Source organism: Astyanax mexicanus, chromosome 2 (genome assembly GCF_023375975.1).
Source record: "Astyanax mexicanus isolate ESR-SI-001 chromosome 2, AstMex3_surface, whole genome shotgun sequence".
NCBI lineage: Eukaryota > Metazoa > Chordata > Actinopteri > Characiformes > Acestrorhamphidae > Astyanax > Astyanax mexicanus.
In genome coordinates this window covers 30,902,406-30,921,206 of record NC_064409.1, presented here as the reverse complement: position 1 = coordinate 30,921,206, position 18,801 = coordinate 30,902,406, and the positions used below count along the sequence as shown (strand labels likewise).

The 18,801-nt window shown below is 36.0% G+C and overlaps 1 protein-coding gene across 9 annotated transcripts in view; it reads right to left on the bottom strand.

The window, feature by feature from the left end:
• The window catches only part of eps8a (epidermal growth factor receptor pathway substrate 8a), an 85,668-nt gene that overhangs the window by 7,697 nt on the left and 59,170 nt on the right, over positions 1-18,801 (bottom strand). For 3 of the 9 annotated variants that reach the window (XM_049474208.1, XM_049474210.1, XM_049474215.1), the window contains exons 4-22: positions 18,154-18,221; positions 16,581-16,742; positions 16,073-16,222; positions 15,082-15,164; positions 14,688-14,824; positions 14,526-14,599; positions 12,588-12,714; positions 11,142-11,230; positions 10,162-10,236; positions 9,457-9,605; positions 9,142-9,313; positions 8,631-8,767; positions 5,519-5,624; positions 5,296-5,436; positions 4,668-4,703; positions 3,714-3,737; positions 1,870-2,119; positions 912-1,095; positions 361-493 (exon numbers count right to left, since the gene is read on the bottom strand). In XM_049474208.1, the coding sequence (XP_049330165.1) occupies positions 361-493; positions 912-1,095; positions 1,870-2,119; positions 3,714-3,737; positions 4,668-4,703; positions 5,296-5,436; positions 5,519-5,624; positions 8,631-8,767; positions 9,142-9,313; positions 9,457-9,605; positions 10,162-10,236; positions 11,142-11,230; positions 12,588-12,714; positions 14,526-14,599; positions 14,688-14,824; positions 15,082-15,164; positions 16,073-16,222; positions 16,581-16,742; positions 18,154-18,221 (2,297 nt within the window). The remainder of the gene's footprint in view (positions 1-360; positions 494-911; positions 1,096-1,869; positions 2,120-3,713; positions 3,738-4,667; positions 4,704-5,295; positions 5,437-5,518; positions 5,625-8,630; positions 8,768-9,141; positions 9,314-9,456; positions 9,606-10,161; positions 10,237-11,141; positions 11,231-12,587; positions 12,715-14,525; positions 14,600-14,687; positions 14,825-15,081; positions 15,165-16,072; positions 16,223-16,580; positions 16,743-18,153; positions 18,222-18,801) is intronic. The other 6 variants (XM_049474209.1, XM_049474214.1, XM_049474216.1 and 3 more) reach the window with 6 other exon arrangements.

Below are 18,801 nucleotides of genomic sequence, written 5' to 3'. Positions count from 1 at the left end.
AATAAGAATGAGTCACTTGGTGTCCTATATGCCAAAATGTATTTTATGTGTTGTGAGAATGGTAACATTACAAAGTGGGAAAGCTTTACTGTTCCAACTTTGTTTTGGGATGTGTTGGGATGTGTGGGCCTGGAATGCAGGAATGGGTGTATTAATACATTATATAAAGTTGACCAGGCAAAACATGAAATATCTTGTGTTCATACTGTCTACAATCAAATAAAAGTCAAAGTATTTGTTAGAAACACTGCCTTTGTATTTAAATAGTCATTTTCCAAACTGTCCCACATTTTATAATTTGGTGTTGTAGTAAAAAATGAGAATAAAAAAAAAGCAGAAATTACTGATGATTTTACCCACCTCAAGGGCTGCCTTCTGGACAGTGACCTGACTGTAGACTCTGGCTCCATCATCAGGACACACAGTCTTCAGCTCATCTTTATTAAGAGAAAAGAGCTGCGCTCCAGTCAGGACCCCCAAACTGTTCACAGTTCTGCACACAGAAATCAGAGAGGCAACTCAAATGATATTTCCTAATAGGCAGCAATCAATCAAATTCTAATTTCTTTTAGAATTTCAGTCTGTGTTGTAAAGATTTTCAATGTTCAGGAATAATTTTCTTACATAAACATTCTCCAGGTTTAGCATTGCTTTAAAAAATAATACAGCATATCCCAGGGTCAGATTCTACCTGAAGAAATTGTTCTGTTTGATTCCTTTACATTCCTTTATGTTTCCCCCTCTCTTTTACTGTTATTTTAAAACATTTCAGAAATGTTATTGATGTGACACAAGCAGTACTAAGACAACATAAGTGCAATGCTTTTAGGACGCAGTCCAACATGTACAGAAGGAAAACAGCAGCTCACAGACAGACACTGACCATCCAGACCCTCCACTGGCACACTTACACAGCGCTGAAGCCTTTGGCCTCGAGCCAGGCTCGGACCTCGTCCGGGTGCGAGTCGTAGGTGATGTTTACTGCGGGAAGGCTGGCACTACGAGGAGGAGCCTGGAATTTCTTCTGAGCACTGCGACCCAGAGTCAGCCTGTGCATCAGCTCATCCTGCACCTCCTCCATGTTCGACTTGCGGCCTTAGAGGAAACAAAACAACAAACAAATACATGTATTATATTTTATTATTAAGCAATAAAAATAGACAAAAATTCCCAAAACAAGAATGAAAAGACTCTTGACTGGCTAAAAAATGTGAACTGCTGATACACGGAAGACACATTCATGAAGTGTGTAATAAAATATACATGTTCTTACACAGATATGTATATGATAAAATATGTGCGTGATGAAAGTGGCTCAAATGTTTTTTGACAATATTAAACATATAAATATATACACAACTCCAAAACATGCAAATATACAGCTCTGGACATTTTAAATCTATGCAATTTATAGGTATATGTTTGAGTAAAATGGACATTGTTGTTTTATTCTATAAACTACGGCCAACAAATCAAATTCTCCCAAATTCCAAATAAAAATATTGTCATTTAGAGCATTTTTTTGCAGAAAATGAGAAATGGCTGAAAAAAGTATACAGATGCAGAGCTTTCAGACCTCAAATAATGCAAAGAAAACAAGTTCATATTCATTCATATGTTCTCCTCCACCAGTCTTACACACTGCTTTTGGATATCTTTATGCCACTCCTGGTGCAAAAAAATCAAGCAGTAGCAGTTCAGCTTGGTTTGATGGCTTGTGATCATCCATCCTCCTCTTGATTATATTCCAGATGTTTTAAATTTGGTAAAATCAAAGAAACTCATTATTTTTAAGTTTTTCCAGGGCTGTCCATTTTAGTCCATTTTAGTCCAAATCAGTTTGTGTGAAAACTATGAGTGCGTACATACGGTTAGAGGGCGCAAAACTCTCTTTTTGGTGGTCCCTCATGGTGACGCTGCCATTGTCACTGGAGTTGCTGCTGTTCTGGCGACTGATGTTAGAGGGTGAGTTCCTCTGGGGCTCTGTGGCTGGAGGGAAAGCTGCAGGGGGAAGTGGGGGAGTGGGCAGCTGCACCAGTGCAGGAGCAGGAGGAGGTGGCGTCGGAGCCGGCGGGATGGCGGTCGATACAGGCTTTGGTACATAGTCTGTTCTCTGCTTCTGCAGGAGGAGTGAGAAATCAGAGCAGTTAGTCAGATACAGCTGAAACACTCTGCCCTTTTAATTCTAAACACAACAATCAACAGTTTTAATATAAGATCCGGGGTAAATACCAACAGTTCAGCCAAATCCTTTGTCAAAGGGTAAATAAAAAGCTCTGTAAAAACACACTTTAAAGCTAAAATTTTGATAAAGTTTAGAAGATTAAAAATGCTGGACCACCTCTTTTTACTCAAATAATATTAGTCTGATAAAGCTCTTTAGCTTGAAACCTGACTAATGCACCCTAACTCTTGGCAGGGGTGTATGATATGGACAACAAAAAATGTGACAAACGATAATGTGATAATTAGGATCCTAAATTCATTTATGCTCCTCAAAGGTGTTTCGCACTTGGCCGCACTAATTTTAGTAGTAGTAATTTGGTGTTTGCATTCACTGTGGACTAGGGATGGGTGATATGGCCCTAAAATAATATCACAGTATTTCATGGCATTTTTGTAAAACAATACTCTTGGCGATATAACAAAATACTGAATTAAAAATTCAAGAATGCACTACTGCAACAAAATGTAAATTTTATTTTTATTACTCCATACTATATGATATGGCACTACCCTAACAAAAATATTAAAAACATACAAGAATTTTATATAGATTTATAATAAAAGTCAAGAATCCAGAATGTCATCATACTAATAACACACTCCAAATATCTCCATATATCCAGGATTAAAGTAAGATAAATGATGAACAGATATAATCTGTCTCTAGTAGATATAAAATAGAAAAGTGTGAATTTTCCTTTTGCTAAAAACAGCAAAAATTAGTACCCTGATGTGATAATTAGGGGTGGTTGATATGGTACGATATTTCAGGGTATAATACGATATTCAAACATGTTGGAGATTTTATTGCGTATGATATGATATGGCACTCCTGTGGACCTCTACCTCACTCTTCTTCCAGGGTTTCTATAAAATAAATATTAATAAATTACACTAATATTACCAATTTAAAACAGTTTGAATAACTTAAACATCTTGTCTAAGAAAACCCCTTAACAAAAGTGTGAACAAACCAACACCTTCTGAAAGGTATGATGTGACTCTGAATCTGTAAATTCAGAAAACATAATGCGATAATTCTCGCAGTTTGGAATCCACTGGTCAGTGAGAGGATTTGAATCTAATTTAATATGATGTGTTGCACATTAAAATGTCAGTGAAAATGAAAATTAATTTAATCTCTAGAAACTATTAAAAATGTATGTTTGTTATTGTCAGCCAGCAGATGGCAGAAGTGTCCAAAGCATTTTTTCTATTTATCAAGCAAATCACAAAGTGCTAAAGTAGACAAAATTGAGTAATATTGAGTCAATGCTCGCCATTCATTATCATTAATTACAAATCAATACTCACACAAAACAAAGCTGCACAATATTGTGTTTAATATTAAAATAAGTGGTTCTTGTGTCTATATGTTTAGTTGTAAATTGCCAATTACAGCGTACTATGACATATTTAATATCAAAATGTTTATATAACATATTATTACAAAAGAAAGTTGGTCTGTGCAGAAGTATTGGCTTTACCTCGTTTAATTCTCCCAGCAATTGCTTGTAGAAAAAGGGAACAATCAAAAATAAATGTGGAAATGGATTTTCAAAAACAATAGAAACTCAATCCATCACTTTCACTTCAAACAAAGAGAGAAGGATCACACTTCTAGTTCTGGGGGAAAGAGGATTTAGAATATTCTAAAGCAAACAGCATTCCGCACTCATTTACTACAAACTAATACATTTTGCACACATTTTTTACAAAACAAACTTCACTCAAACTCTACTAATCTGCTTGTTCACCTGATGCGCTCTGCTAAAGACTCACCCTCCACTCACTGGCTACTTTACTAGATCCTCTTAGCCTAAAGGGCAGTTATAGACGTGTATAAAGTGTTATCTTGTCTGAGGCCTGATGATGGGTACCAAATGGATGCAACATTCGTGTGGGCATTTTGACAATTAAATGTTAACCTTCCTCGATGCACAGTGTAATGTGTGTATTAGAAATACATCACTGAATCATTACCATGACCCATCACATGAGCAGTGGGTGATAATGATCATAAACAGTGTTATCTGACTAGAATTAGCTTTGTCCTCAGGGTCACAATATTTATATTCTTTAACTATAATATTTGACCTAACTATTATCTGTAGCATTGTTGGCTGGCAAACATCATTAAAATCAGGTGCATATACTGTATGATAAGTCCATAACAATTATTGTGACCGGACAAATTTTATCCCTTTAAGACACAGATGACAAGACATAAAAACACTGTGCACCATTCTCCACCTCGCCTCAAGCTGCTTGTGATTATAATATAAACATCTATATTATATTTAGACTTCTTTTTAAATGTAGTAACTCTACTGAGATCACACTATAGCAAGCACAACTCTACTACAACAGTATAAGAGCAGGAATCATTCAGAACAGCAGCACACTAGAGCCAGACTGAGCACACCATCATCCAGCCCTACCTTGAACAGCTCAAACTCCTTCTTTGGCATCATTAGCTTTTAGATGAATAAATGCACAGACAAAAAAATAAAACAAAAGTGATCCAATGGCAGAGTGGAAGCTAAAACATGAACATGAGGAAAGCTATACAACCAGTGATGACTACAGTGCTAGTGTCCAAATGCTTCAAAACTGTTCATTTATAAATTATGAGGGACATTAAAACTATGTTCAGACTGACAGCCCAAATCAGATTTTGGTTTACATTATATTCTGATTGATTACTGATAGTCTGGACAGCCAGAATTAGATTCAAACCACATTTGAAGGTGGTTGTAAATGTGATTAGCATTTAAAATGTGATTAGCATATTTAAATCAAATTTTAAAATCTGATTTTTGTCTTTTATGACAGTGACTACATCAAATCCAGTTTGACGGCTCAACAAATCTGATTTGAGACATAAATCTGATTTGCCTGCAGTCTGAGCACAGCCTTATACACCAGCACTGCTTGCTTATTAACTAACTGTAAAAATGGTGAAACTGGTAATAGCAAAAGAAATACTGATTAAAATAAAATAAATAAACTGAAATTCACTAACTTGCTTTTAACAATACTTCATACAATCACAATTACAGCACTCACCTGAATTGTATGGCTGTAAATTGGCTCTCCACGTCCAGTCATGTCCACCGCCCTGCTGATCTCAAGGATGTTGTTTGGCACGTATCCTGTGGCCCCAGTCGCATTTCGAACCTTCCACCACTGTTTCCTGTCGTCCATGACCTATAACGGGTTTTTACAAACTGACAACCTCCACTGGGTATGACCATCTACTATGATTACAATCTCAAACAGTGTACTGTACCTCCACCACTTCATCCTTAACCACAGAGAGTTCTGTTCCATTCCTTGCCACAAAGTCATATTTAGATTTGGCAAAATTTCTTGGCTGGCCTCTACCATCGTAGCTTCTAAAATGAGAGGATCAAAATTAGCAAACGTAACCACATGTTTAATCATGAAGTATTAAGTATATGTTTGGAAAGTAAATGGAAACATTTAAGAACTACACATCACTGCTGTCCAGTGAAAAATCTAACTAATTTTGTCTGCTTTTACTTTTCTGCATGGGTAAAGCTTTGAAATGATTGACATAAACTCTATTTTACAATAAGTTACATTCAAAGTTAAAAATAAATGTTTGCCTTCTCCTGAAAAGTCATTATTGCACGTTTATCAATGGACAGCAATGACCTACACTTACAGAGCACTTTATTAGGAAGACCTGTATTAAATCATGCTGATGAGGGCCATTACATTTGGATAATATTTACTTTAACAATCAGACTAGAGAAAAATGTGATCTTAGTGAGACATAATAGCTGATCTCTTGGGATTTTTATATATCAGTATAGGCTACTGTATGTCAGAGAATCACTCTGTAACTGTGATGAACAGGAAAGAATCTCAGGACTCAAAACATCACTACAAACCGAAATCTGAAAAGTTCTGGAAAAAGTAGTTTGGACAGACGAATCTTTGTTTCTACTGAGACACACAGACACTAGGGTCAGAGTTCAAGCATCCATAGCATGAATCTATGAACCTATCCTGCTTTAAGATAAGAGCATGCTTTATCAGTCCGACAGTTGGGGAATTTATATTGTTGCTGCAGTAACTGGATAGCAAGGTAAACAGAAGAGGTAACAAACTGAGAAAAAGGGATATTAATGTTATAAATAACAAAATAATAATAAAAAAAGGTCTTGGTGGAGGTGGTGTTATGGTGTGGGCAATGTTGTGTTGCCACACTTTGTGCCTGTTCGTAACAATCAATTATTGCTTGAATTGCACAGCCAAATTAAGAATTGTATAGCATGTGCTTCCCTTCATGGTACAAATGTAAGGCTATTCCATGGGGTACCCTAATTGTCTTTGCACACCTCCGCTCCTCACCTCGGGCATTGTGTTGAAAGTACCATTAATCAATTGTTAATCAAATCAGATCATGGAGCCTGGCCAAAAGGGCAGTTGACACCTCTTGCTTGAAGATGGGGCCAAAGGGCAACTGACCATCTTGCTTGAACTTTTTAAATGCTGGATCTGGAATGTATCTTGTTAATATGAAATGTCAATGTCTTCATGTTTGGTATCATTTTAATGGTCTCAGTGTGAGAAGTACAATGGTCTCAGTGAAGAAATGTTAAAGATAACCTTAATAGAACATCTCTGAACTTGGAGAATAGTCGGTAAATAGTGCCAAATTCTAATTCCCATGTGAAAATGAAGTGTATTGTTCTGGTTGGATATTTAAGGAAAGCACAAAGACCTACTCTCTGAGTTTGTCTGGTAGTATGAGACCTCCCATGCTCTGCATGTAACCACCACTTCAAATATACCATACAACATTGTATTTCAAATGTACTATGCGATATTCTTAACTGCTATCTTGTTTGACTTGGTCTTGTGGATTGTTAAAGAATATTGTTTCATATGCCAGTTTAGGTCACAATAAACCATTAACTGTTAATCTGTAGTAAGTGTTTGTTGAATCTTTTTCTAGTAGACCTTAGGGTCTAATTGGTCATAGATAGATCGATCGATAGATAGATAGATAGATAGATCGATCGATAGATCGATAGATAGATAGATAGATAGACAGACTAAGTTCTGGACCGCTGAACATCTCAACCCATGCACTGGGCTGTTTTCACATGTTATGTAGTATTTTGAGTGTTGTGTAATTTTTATGCCTATATCTTCCATCACTAAACTAATTAACCAGACCTGGTTTTGCTTAGACATATTCTAATTCTTAGTAAGCGTGCTACTGATAATTGTTAACTATTTATTTTCACCTAGTTGGTATTTATAAAATGGAGTCAGATTAGTTTATTTTAGTATCTCACCTAAGTCTCATCTAAAGTACCGGAAAACGGAATACGCATTAGGAGGACAAGGCATAGGCCTGTTGACGCCTCCCCTACACAAATACAAATTCATGTCAATTTTCAAGGGATATTGTCCACCATGATGACCTTTCATAAAGCAAAAGTAACCACAAACTGGTGTCATAAACAATGAGCTTAGAGTTCTCAGTTGTGTTCCTCTTCACCAGATCTTAATCCAATTTTTTTTAGAAAGGCCCTACTCAGTATTTGTACAGAGTGTTCCTAACATTGTGCTCAGACTGTGTAATAAATGATACATGGCATGATTGTGACTTTTTACTTTACATTTTTAGCCTTAAATACACTTTATTTTAACAAATAATTGTTCGACATAAAAGACTGAATACCAGCTCATTACAAATATGAATTTATACTATATACATATTTATACATTGTATAAATCAATTGTATAAATATTGTATACATATGTAAAATCATAATTCAGATGACTATGAACACATCTTAAACTAATCTACAGACGTCTACATTGACTGCAACAGCCCTGTAGAAGTGTCCAAAAGCTTGAATCAGAGACTGAAGAAAGAGAGAAGCAAGATTTTAAGAACTCCACAAAGTTTCTGATTTCTCAGTAAACTTAAACTAAATTTAGATGATTTAGACAATAAACATCACATTTGAAATCCAATGAGTTAACTAAAAAAACTGCAGTATGTGTAGCAGAGTAAGTGTAGAATGAAATCATAAATTAGAGCCAGTGCAAAAATAACCTAAGGCATTGATCAGATCAGAAGAGTGAAAGAGTAAAAGTAACATCAGAACTATAAAGGAAGACACATTAGGAGGCCATAAGAAGGACATAAGAACAATAAGAACAAGTTTTGTACTTGAGAAAGCAGAAAGAATAACAAGTCAAAGTCAGAAGCTGCAGAAGCTACACAAAGTAAAGGTTTAGTTTTTTTAATATCTTTTTCCAGTTGGCAAAGACAATTTGAGCCCAAACAAAGTGCAAAGGAGGACAATTCTCCAGGGCCTGCCAGCAGTCATTTGACCCCAGATGGGTGTTACCTATCTATGTGGCGGCTGACCGCCTGTTTAAAAGCAGCCACTGCCATGTCTGTGTCCAGCAGGTGCATGCGCTGGTAGGCAGTGTTACTGAAGGCATACCCGTCTGCTATGGGGAAATCCTGCACTCTGGCCTGCTGCTGGAAATAAAGAAATAAAAGAAAAAGAAAAAAAAATCAAATACATACAAACATAATAATTTAATTCAATAAACTATAATGTTTTATATTAATTTATTATAATATTTATTACTTATGCTATGACTTATAATAACTTAGAGGAAACGTAATGGGAACATCCTTTTTTAATTGTGATTTTATTTGCAGGTTGCTCATGTTTTTATACAATTTCTATGAATAAGCCCCCCGGTTTCAACAGACTAAGATATGAGGATAATGAAATGAAACGTGTAATTGTGTAGTTATGCATGTATACAGTTTTGATAAAATAATATAGCATACATGACAACAGTATTAGTTTAGTGTTCCCTACAGTGTCAGGGAAAAGTACTTACCTCATGGTGGAGTCTGCGGCTCACCTCCTCCTGTCTGTGGATCTCAGCCTGAGCAAGGGTTTCAGCCAGCTGTGTCAGGTCCTGCTCCCGAGACACCAACACCGGTGGCTCCCAGCCATCCCGGAAGCGCAGTGTGTGAGGGGGGAAGTAATGATCCTTAGGCCACTCCAGCCTAGGAGCAAAAGGTGACACAACAGCTTTAATAAGATTGTATTTCTTAGGTTTCACAAAGTAACAATTCTATATAAAACATAAAAGTTCAATGTAACACATGAGAAAAAAAAACAACATAAATGTAGACTAGTTTTACACTACCTGCATTTGGTCCAGCCATCTCCCAGAGTGACCCAAAGGTGGCGCTCCTCAGGGGTCCCTGCTGAGTGCAGGAAGTCTATTGCCTCTCTGGTGAGGAGGGGAACTACTATACTTTTTGCCAAATCCACTCCTCCTGACGTGTGAATAACCTATTACAATTAACACAGCACATCACATCACATTCTGAGTACCGGTGTTCGAGTACTTATTAGTATTTTATGTAAACATTTCTATACACAAACTCTGACTGCAGTGGTGCACTAAAATAGTTAAATATTAAGTAAGCTTCATACAACAAACTCATTTGATTTAAAATACATACTTTTATATGGAATACACTCCCTGATTAATATGCTTCTATTGGCATTACACCAGCCAATTTAACCAAGGTAAGCAATCAAAAAAGCCTATTCCTGATTATATTATAATGGAAAAGGACTTGGCTTGTGTTGGTTAAAGCTCATTGTGATCATGTGTAGAAAGCAAGCCTTCCGGAACATGCCCACACAGTTAGTTATTTACTATATACATTTATTGAAAGCACATAAAAACTGCAAGTAAAAAATTTCAGAGACATTTTTCTTGCAATAAGGTTACTGCAGTAAAATATCTCATTATATTTATTTTACTGCATTTGTGACACTATACATAACTACGGCGTGTGCTTTTATTAACAGTAATAAACACTAGCCAATGAACACCTACCATTCTGAGTGGTGTAAAGAGGAAGTGAACGAGATCCACAGCACTTGGGTTTTGAATGTGGTTCTTCAACTTTCCCTAGAATTGTAAAAAAAAAAAAAAAAAGAAAAAAAAAAAGAAAAAAAAAAAGTAAATGTAATATCTGTATGGAGTGAATTTTGTGCCAAAAGTTTCACGCAAAAAAATTAAATCTGCAATGAAAATTTTAAGAATCAAAGGAAAAAAAGTGTATGTTGCAAATTCAAAAGAGAAAAAAAAAATTGCAAAAACATATTTTTAAAAATACTTGGCTACTGTATTGTTCTTTGTATTTTAGAGCTGGGCGATATGGCCCAAAAAAAAAAATCAGATTTTTGATTTAAATCAATTTTTTCCCCCCTTGATAAAACTTACAAAATAGAAAGCATGTACATTTTAAAATGCTAAAATGCATCAGTGGTGAAATTTTTTATAAAAACACATCGTCCTTAACTGTAAATTCGAATTAATTGATAAAATTGATTAATTGCCCAGCTCTATTGTATTTATTTGAAAATTATTTCAGTTTGGATTTTGCCAGTCTTTGGCAAAATCTGGTGACCAATGGAGATTCAAAGGGAACACCTTCTTCTAAGCCAAACCATGAAAACTGTGCCAAAACTTAAAAGCAAAAAACTGAAGCAGAAGCAAACAAGAAATTTCAGAAGCAAAAGTTTTTTCACAGAAAATCCACAAAAATGCAAAACTAAAAGCAAAGACCGGCAAAATCCAAAATTAAATAATTTACAATAATCAAGTAACCAAGTATATATGAGTGTGTTATATATATATTTGCTTTATTTTTTCTCTGTTGAATTTGCAACATACACTTTTCCTTTTATTTCTTAACATTTTGATTGCAGATTAAATTTAAAAGTGTTACAAGGCATTTTTGCATTGTGGTTAACTGGAAATACACTTGTTGAAACATCCATCACTACCTGTGAGAAAACCAAAGTCCTTACCAGCAGGTTGAAGGCATGCTTAAATTTCTGAAAGCAGTCAACAAACTCCTCCTGTCCTGGGGGCTTCGCTCGCAGAGTTAACATTCCCTCTACAGGACACAGAAAGTGCTTTGATTAAAAACACAGCTAAGATGTCTCATTCTGTATTAAATGAAAATTCTAAAAAATGAAAAAAGTATCCAAAAAAACAGTGACCTTATGCCATAAAGGGGAAAACTTGGAACACTAGAGTCATTATAGTTATATAAATATAAGGCTAATATTTAGGCTTTTATTTAATTAATGTTATTTTTTTAAAAAGCAAGCATATTATTTTTATGATTTTTCTTTACTCTAGTGTTAGTATTGCTATTTTGAAAGATGATATAAAAAGCTCTGAACTCTAAGTGACATTTGCTATAACCCCAACATTCAATTATTATACACAAGATACACATCCAAACTCTCAAAGTCTTGTTGACCTCCACGTCTTTATAAATATCTGCACCAACACGTCTTCATATCTGTGATGTTCAGATACTACTGCCCACACATGACTCACTGCCACTAGCTGTTTGTAGACCGCTCGAGATTTATTCCCTTTTAGCATTGTATTACATTTTATAAATCACTGCTCACAGCTGCATATGATACAAAACTGTATTAGTCAGTGCCAAAATACAACAGATTATACCTTAATTTAATAAAAATGACCTGATCGCTCTTCATTGCTACCAGCCTGCTGCTCATCTCACGCATGGTAAATGTACATTTAATCCCAAAAAGAATCAATAATTATATTTGCAACTCTAAGATGTGATGTTTTAATATTGCTAATAACCCAGTTGAAGGTAAAGTCAATTTTTCATTGATATGGTCAAATACAAATATCTTAATCTGAGATTTAATTATATTAAAACACTAAAGACATATTTGAGTAATCTAGGATCTTTTAAAAAAATAATATCTCCTATAATATGTATATGTTTGTCTATAAATACAAACAGTGACTTATATAAAAACTCTAAAACAAATAATTGACAGATTAGTTGACTATCTAAACAATTATTAGTTGTAGCACTACTAGACTATAGTTTTTATGTGCTGTTTTAGTGATTCTAGTTTAGTACAATTGTACACTGTGCTCATCTTACTGACATTCCTTGATTTTTTTTGAGACAGCCATAAGTTCTGGAGTGATCCAACACTAAACTGTCATTTAAGCTCTGATGATACAAAACCTAAAAGGAAGAGAAGAGTTAATAACAATAATAAGAACAGTTAATAATGGTAACCCTGGTTATCACTAGGTGAAAACAGCAGCAGGCAGGGTGAGGTCAGCTCTAATTTGCATCAGTACAGTACAGCAGTCTGTGGTTTGAGAGAGAACAGGCTGCAGGGCAGGTGGATGACTGGTTATATTTAAACATCACACAGTGGAATAAAACAACAGAAATCAGTGCCTACCTCCCGGACCCTTCTTTTTGCTCTTTTTAGATTTTTTCCTCTTTGAAAGCTCATTAAACGCCTCTGCAGCTTTCTGGAGTTTGGTGACAAAGTGCTCGATATCGTCCAGGATGTGGTTTAGGATTTGCTAGGAAAAGAGAAGAGCTATAAATGTACACAATGCATTTGTAGACAATAAGCATTCTAGAATTGTGGATACTTTAATTCTAATAATTCTGTATAAACTAATACTAATGATATACCAATAATATATTACTTATTGGTTAGGAGATTAATCTAAAATATATTTTTTAATAATTAATAATGTGCTGAAAATCCACAAAATTCTGATTTAAGTTGTGCTGTTTGGAATCTAGTTTGAGGTTAGCAAAAGGAATTAATGTGAAAGCTGAAAATGTCAACTCTGTTACAGTCAACCTTATTTTTAAATGTTAAATATTTTAATAATAACTTACTTGTCTGACGAAATATATCTTCAATTCTAGAAAAACATGCGTTTTCAGAATTCCAATATTATTTATCCCACATCGGAAATTTTGCATTACTGATTTATATGTGATGTCACCGTATATAGAGAGACAGTGTCAGAAGCAGGACAGCAGGGACAGGCTTTTGTAAAGTAAATGAACTGAGGCAATCATGCGCCTTAAAACTTATTTCAACAAGAGACGTCTTTTTACAAGATTAAATTAAATCAAATGTGATTTAAGTCTTTTGGTTTTTTTTGTCCACATTACCAGGCTGAAGTGACTCAAATTCACGTTTTTGCCTTAATGTGATACAGGTCTCTTTTTTTCAATTGACAAGGTCATGTTAATGTTCACTGATCAATAAAGGTCTGCATGGCAGGGCTGCAAAAAGGAATACACTGTTCTCCAAAAAGAACATTGCTGCTTATCTGCAGTTTGCTAAAGATCTATAAGCCAAAAGGCACTTAAGAGATTTTTTTTGGGGGGGAATGAGACCAAAGGAGAACTGAAATGAGAAGCATTACGTTTGGAAAAAGGAAATAAACCTGCATTCCATCATAAGAATTTATCACATCTGTGAAAAACAGTGAAGGTAGTTTCATGCCAGGACCTTTATTGATAAAACAACGTTCTGACCTTAATCCAATCATAATGTTCCTTGACAATTAGCTATAGTCTGGTGTTTAGTCTGTGGTATAATCATAATAATACACTCAAAGTCTCTGCTATAACATGTGCTTTTGGCACCGATGTACTGATCTACAACCACAGCACACCAGGGTCAATACCAGACAGTAGATATCACACTCCCTCTCGTGTATTACTGCTTGAATATACACCATACATTGTAGACACCTTTTTTTTTTATAGACATATGTGAAATTATAATTTTGGTTTAATTCTGTATTTCTGTAAAGCTGCTTTGTGGTGGAATCAATTATAAAAAAACATTTGATTGATGCGGAGCAGCAGTGGCTCACTGTTTCGATGGAGGGTTATTAATGACAGGGCTGTGGGTTTGATATCCAAACTCTGTATCATTGTGTGTGTTCACTGCATAGATGAGTTTAAGGCGGAAGCCACATTCCATCTGTGTCCAACACAAACGCTGAAATCAAATGTCTTTGTTTTTGTCTTGATTAGATTTGAATGTAGGGTATAAATTCACCCAGCATGGAAAGGAGTTAAATATTCTTTTTACATTTTGCCACATTAAACACACAATATAAATTTATGTGTTTTAATTCTAAATAATCTTTGATATTTTTTTTTAGAATATGAGTAAAAAATATTTAAGCCTACTCTCAAAATGAATGATGTCATGTGTACTCTGTGAGGTGGGGTGCAGCAGCAAAAGGATGTCTAAAAGGATGTGGTGTACTGATACTGCAGTGAGTCTGTGTTTTGTTCTGATAGTGGTAATCTGTGGAGCTGGGAAACGCGAGAGAGGCAGGCTGGTCATACTCACCACGTCTCGATCCACTCGAGCAGCAGTCATCTCCGGAGACTCATCATGTTCCCCGTACGGCCTCTGTTTATCATCTGCACAGCCAAACATTCATCTTACAGGATGCCTGAACTAACTCAGCGATGTACGATATTTAAGCTAATTTTCACTAAATGAACTCACAGTCCTGCTGCTCATTGGCCCAAGCTGACCAGGCAGCCACTCTGCTTTTTACATCCACCTGACCGACAGTGGCAGGGGGCTCAGGGGCGGGACCACCCGGAGGAGGCGGAATAGCCCCATCGCTTTTTAGAATCATTCTAAGATGGACAGAGAAAGAGAGACAGTTGCCATGGCAACCGGGAACATGGAAATACAATAACAAGAACAGCTTGGATCAAATCTGTAGGTGTTAGCTGTACTTTGCGCCTTTTTAAATAAAAAAAAAACAACAGTTTAGCTAGTTCTCTTACTGCTGTTACACAACATGCCAGCCTAAAATAAACTCAAGAAGACACAGAAAAAAAAAAAAACATGACAGTATTTTAACTGATCTTCAACACAAACTGCGGCTTACTTCAGGGTCTCTGGCCTCTTCTTCACTTTTCCGCCTTTGTGGTCATGGATGGCACTTTCGATATCTGCATGTATTAAATTTGCCTGAGGAAAGACACAGGATATCATAACATTACACACTACAGTAATTAAATGTTTAAAGGCCTCTGCATACATCACATGAAACAAAATTAATGCGCGTTGGACAATGCCAAACACACCTTCATGATTTTATACGCTGGCATAGTTTCTGCAGTTTAAGTTGATAGTGCCGCTTCCATGTGTGTGACACCTGCTGCTCTTTTTTGTGTGCAATGACCTTACATTGTTCGTCACATTTAATACAATTTTAAATATTTCGTATTACAATTTTTAAACACATTGATAGTGAAGAAATGTATTAATTATAATACAAAATGTGCAAAATGATAATAGAAAATATTTTTTTACATTTAAGTCTGCAACATGTACTAAAGTTAATGAATTTATTAAGTAAGTCTGTTTTCATACATACTAATTCTAATTTCGGGACTGTTGTATAATTACTTAAACCAATTAGAACATTTTATAAGAGTATTTACTGTGTGTAAAATACATTAATGTTTCAATGAGCCAAGCAAGTTCATAATCCAAAATATACAGCATGATAAAAAATAGTAAATTATTCATCTTAAATCTTGTCAACATATTTCTCATTATGGTGCACATCATAAAACAATCTAATTTCAGTAATTTTAGCAATTTGTGAAACAGACATTCTAACAACAGACATGTGCAGATTTAATATAAGAAAATATTATAAAGAGTTATTGCAAGCATATTCAAATTTAAATTAAGTAAATAATATCTCATATAATACCCTTTAACAGTCTTAAATGCAATTTCAATATATCAACTAAAGACGTAAATCTGAAAAAAAAAGCTCATGTTTTAAAACCCTTCTGCTCACAGCTTATTTCCTTGCTCAGCTCAGCTTAAATATATTAGAATTATAATGTTTGTGTGATGCCCACCTTGATGTCATCACACTGGAAGAGGTGCAGGTCTGGTTTGCCCTGCCCAGACTCTTTACACACCAGAGCCAGGATGGAGTCGTAATTGCAGGAGTTCATGATGGCCTGGCAATGCTGCACTGTGCCCATGGGGAAGTTCTCCAGCTCATTCTGAAAAGAAAAAAAAACCTCACATCTACTTTAAAACAAGATTCCTCACATACAGAGCATCAGAGAGCCACACAGCTTAAACATGATATAACAACAGACAATGTAAACTGGAATGAGGAAGGATAGACAGGTCATTTTGATCATTTTAGCACCCCAGTTAAGAGAAAACTGAAATAGCAAGATTCATCCAGAAAAAGAAGCTGGTGATTAGGTCAGTGCTTCTAGCCTCTAGTGACCTGGCATTCCCACAAAAAGCAGTAACTCTGATCTTGGATTAGCAGTTCACTGTGGAAGAGTTCTTTCCTGCTTAGAGAATCAGGTCTGTATCTGTGGCTCTAATTTAGTCACTCTCCCTCACCTTGGTGTCCGGGTCAATGAGGCTGACGGCTTTTTCATCCACCTGCAGCAGCATTTCCTGCGTCCACACCTTTCCTTTAGCATCCAGCAGACGCAGCTTACGAATGCCGTCTTCTATAGTGATCATGGCATCCTTACGATCCATGACAAACGTTGTAAGATGCTGTAAGAAGATCGAATGAGCATAATTACAGGGAAGCAAACTGCAAGCAAATTCATGTTTATGCACATGGGTATCTACAATAGCTTGCAATCCCCTTTAAACTTAGTGATATGCATAGCCATTTAATGTTTTCACATTTTGTCACCTTACAACCACAAAATTAAATGTTTTTTTTTATTAAGATTTTAAGTGATAGACCAACACTAAATAGAACATCATTGTGAAGCAGAACGAAAATGATATATGTGGAATCTGAAAAGTGTGACGTACAACGGTGTCCAACCCCCCATATTGATATTTATTAGAGCCACCAGTGAAATTACAGCTTCAAGTCTTTTGTGGTAGGCCTCTTCCAGCTTTCAGTATCTAGATACTGAGATTTAACTCATTCTGCTTTGCAAAATAGCTCAAGCTCAGCCAGGTTGGATAGAGAGCATCTCTGAACAGCAATTTTCAGAAGTTCAATAAGATTTAGGTCAGGTCTTTGACTGGGCCGTTTTAACACGTTTTTAATATTTTTTATCTAAACAATTCCACTGTAGCTCTGAATGTATGTTTAGGGTCATCGTCTTGCTGGAAGGTACAACTCCTTCCCAAGTCTTTTGCAGCATCCAACAGGTCTTCATCCAGCTTTCCATCAACTCTGACCAGTTCCAGTTCCTGCTGAAGAAAAGCATCCCCACAGCATGATGCCGCCACAAAATAGTTATCCTGTGGAGAGATTCTTCCACCTGATCTGAGGATTGCAGCTCCTTCAGAGTGACCATGGGCCTCTTTTTGGCTGCTTCTCTGACCAATGCTCTCTTTGCTTGATCTGCCATAGACTGAATAGTGTGTCTTTGGGATACTCAAAGCGTGAGATATGTTTTTATAATCTAACCCTGCTTTAAACTCCTCCACAACTTTATTTCTGACCTGTCTGGTGAGTTCCTTGGTTTTCAATATGCTGTTTGTTCACTATTGTTCTTTAAAAAACTATTGAGGCCTTCAAAGAACAGTGGTGACGTCTAAGGGTAATTGATTGCACTGATTATAATTTAGGGGTTTCAGAGTAAAGGGGATGAACACTTTTGCATGTCAAACTTTTTAGATTTTTCTTTGATTAAAATGTATCACTTTCAATCCATTTCACAGTGACTTACTTTGTGTTGGTCTATCGCATTAAATCTAAAAAAAAAACATTTACATTGTGGTTGTGATGTGACAAAACGTAAAAGAAGCTCATGTTCTGCTGTGGTACAGTAATATTGCAGCAGAGCACTAGAGAACAGCAACAGCAGAGACATCATTCCCCTGTTACAGGTTGCTTTCCAGGTAAATCAAGGCAATTTCAAGGTAAATCTTCAATGTAAAACAGTGATTTTTCTTTTTTACAGCATGCTTATGTGTACTCGGATAAAACGGTTCTTACTTCAACTTGGTACTGCGACGTGTCTGTCATACTGTTAATGCTGGTTTTAGTGTAGCTCTTCCTTTGTTCTGAGGAAACATGAGGTAAGAGAGATTATTCAGTACTACTCCACAAAACACTTTATAACAAAGCTGCTAATGAAACATTCTAGAGGTCTGTGGCCAGATTCCAATACTCAGATTAGGCCTAATCCTGGAATAAAAAAGATTTGGTGAATCAGCACAGGTCCAACACTACACACAGAATTAGAAACCAGCTTGAGAAGTTCTCAAAATGACCTTCTAACAATGATAACCTTTATCTAAAGAGTTTAAACTAAATCAACTACAGGACACTGCAGGACAGGGGAATAGCTCACATTAGATCAGGGGTGTCCAAACTACGGCCCGCGGGCCATTTGCGGCCCGTTTCCGGTATTTTAGAAATAGAATGAAAGTTGGCCCGCTGTTAAGCAGGTTTTTATAATGTGAGATTCAAAGTTTGGCCAAAGACTCTAAAAGCGGAGAGGGTGCGCATTTCTAGCGCAAAAAAAAACCGGGCCAAAGAGTCTAAAAGCGGGGAGAGTGAGCATTTCTAGCGCAAAAAAAACGGGCCAAAGAGTCTAAAAGCGGAGAGGGTGTGCATTTCTAGCGCAAAAAAACGAGCCAA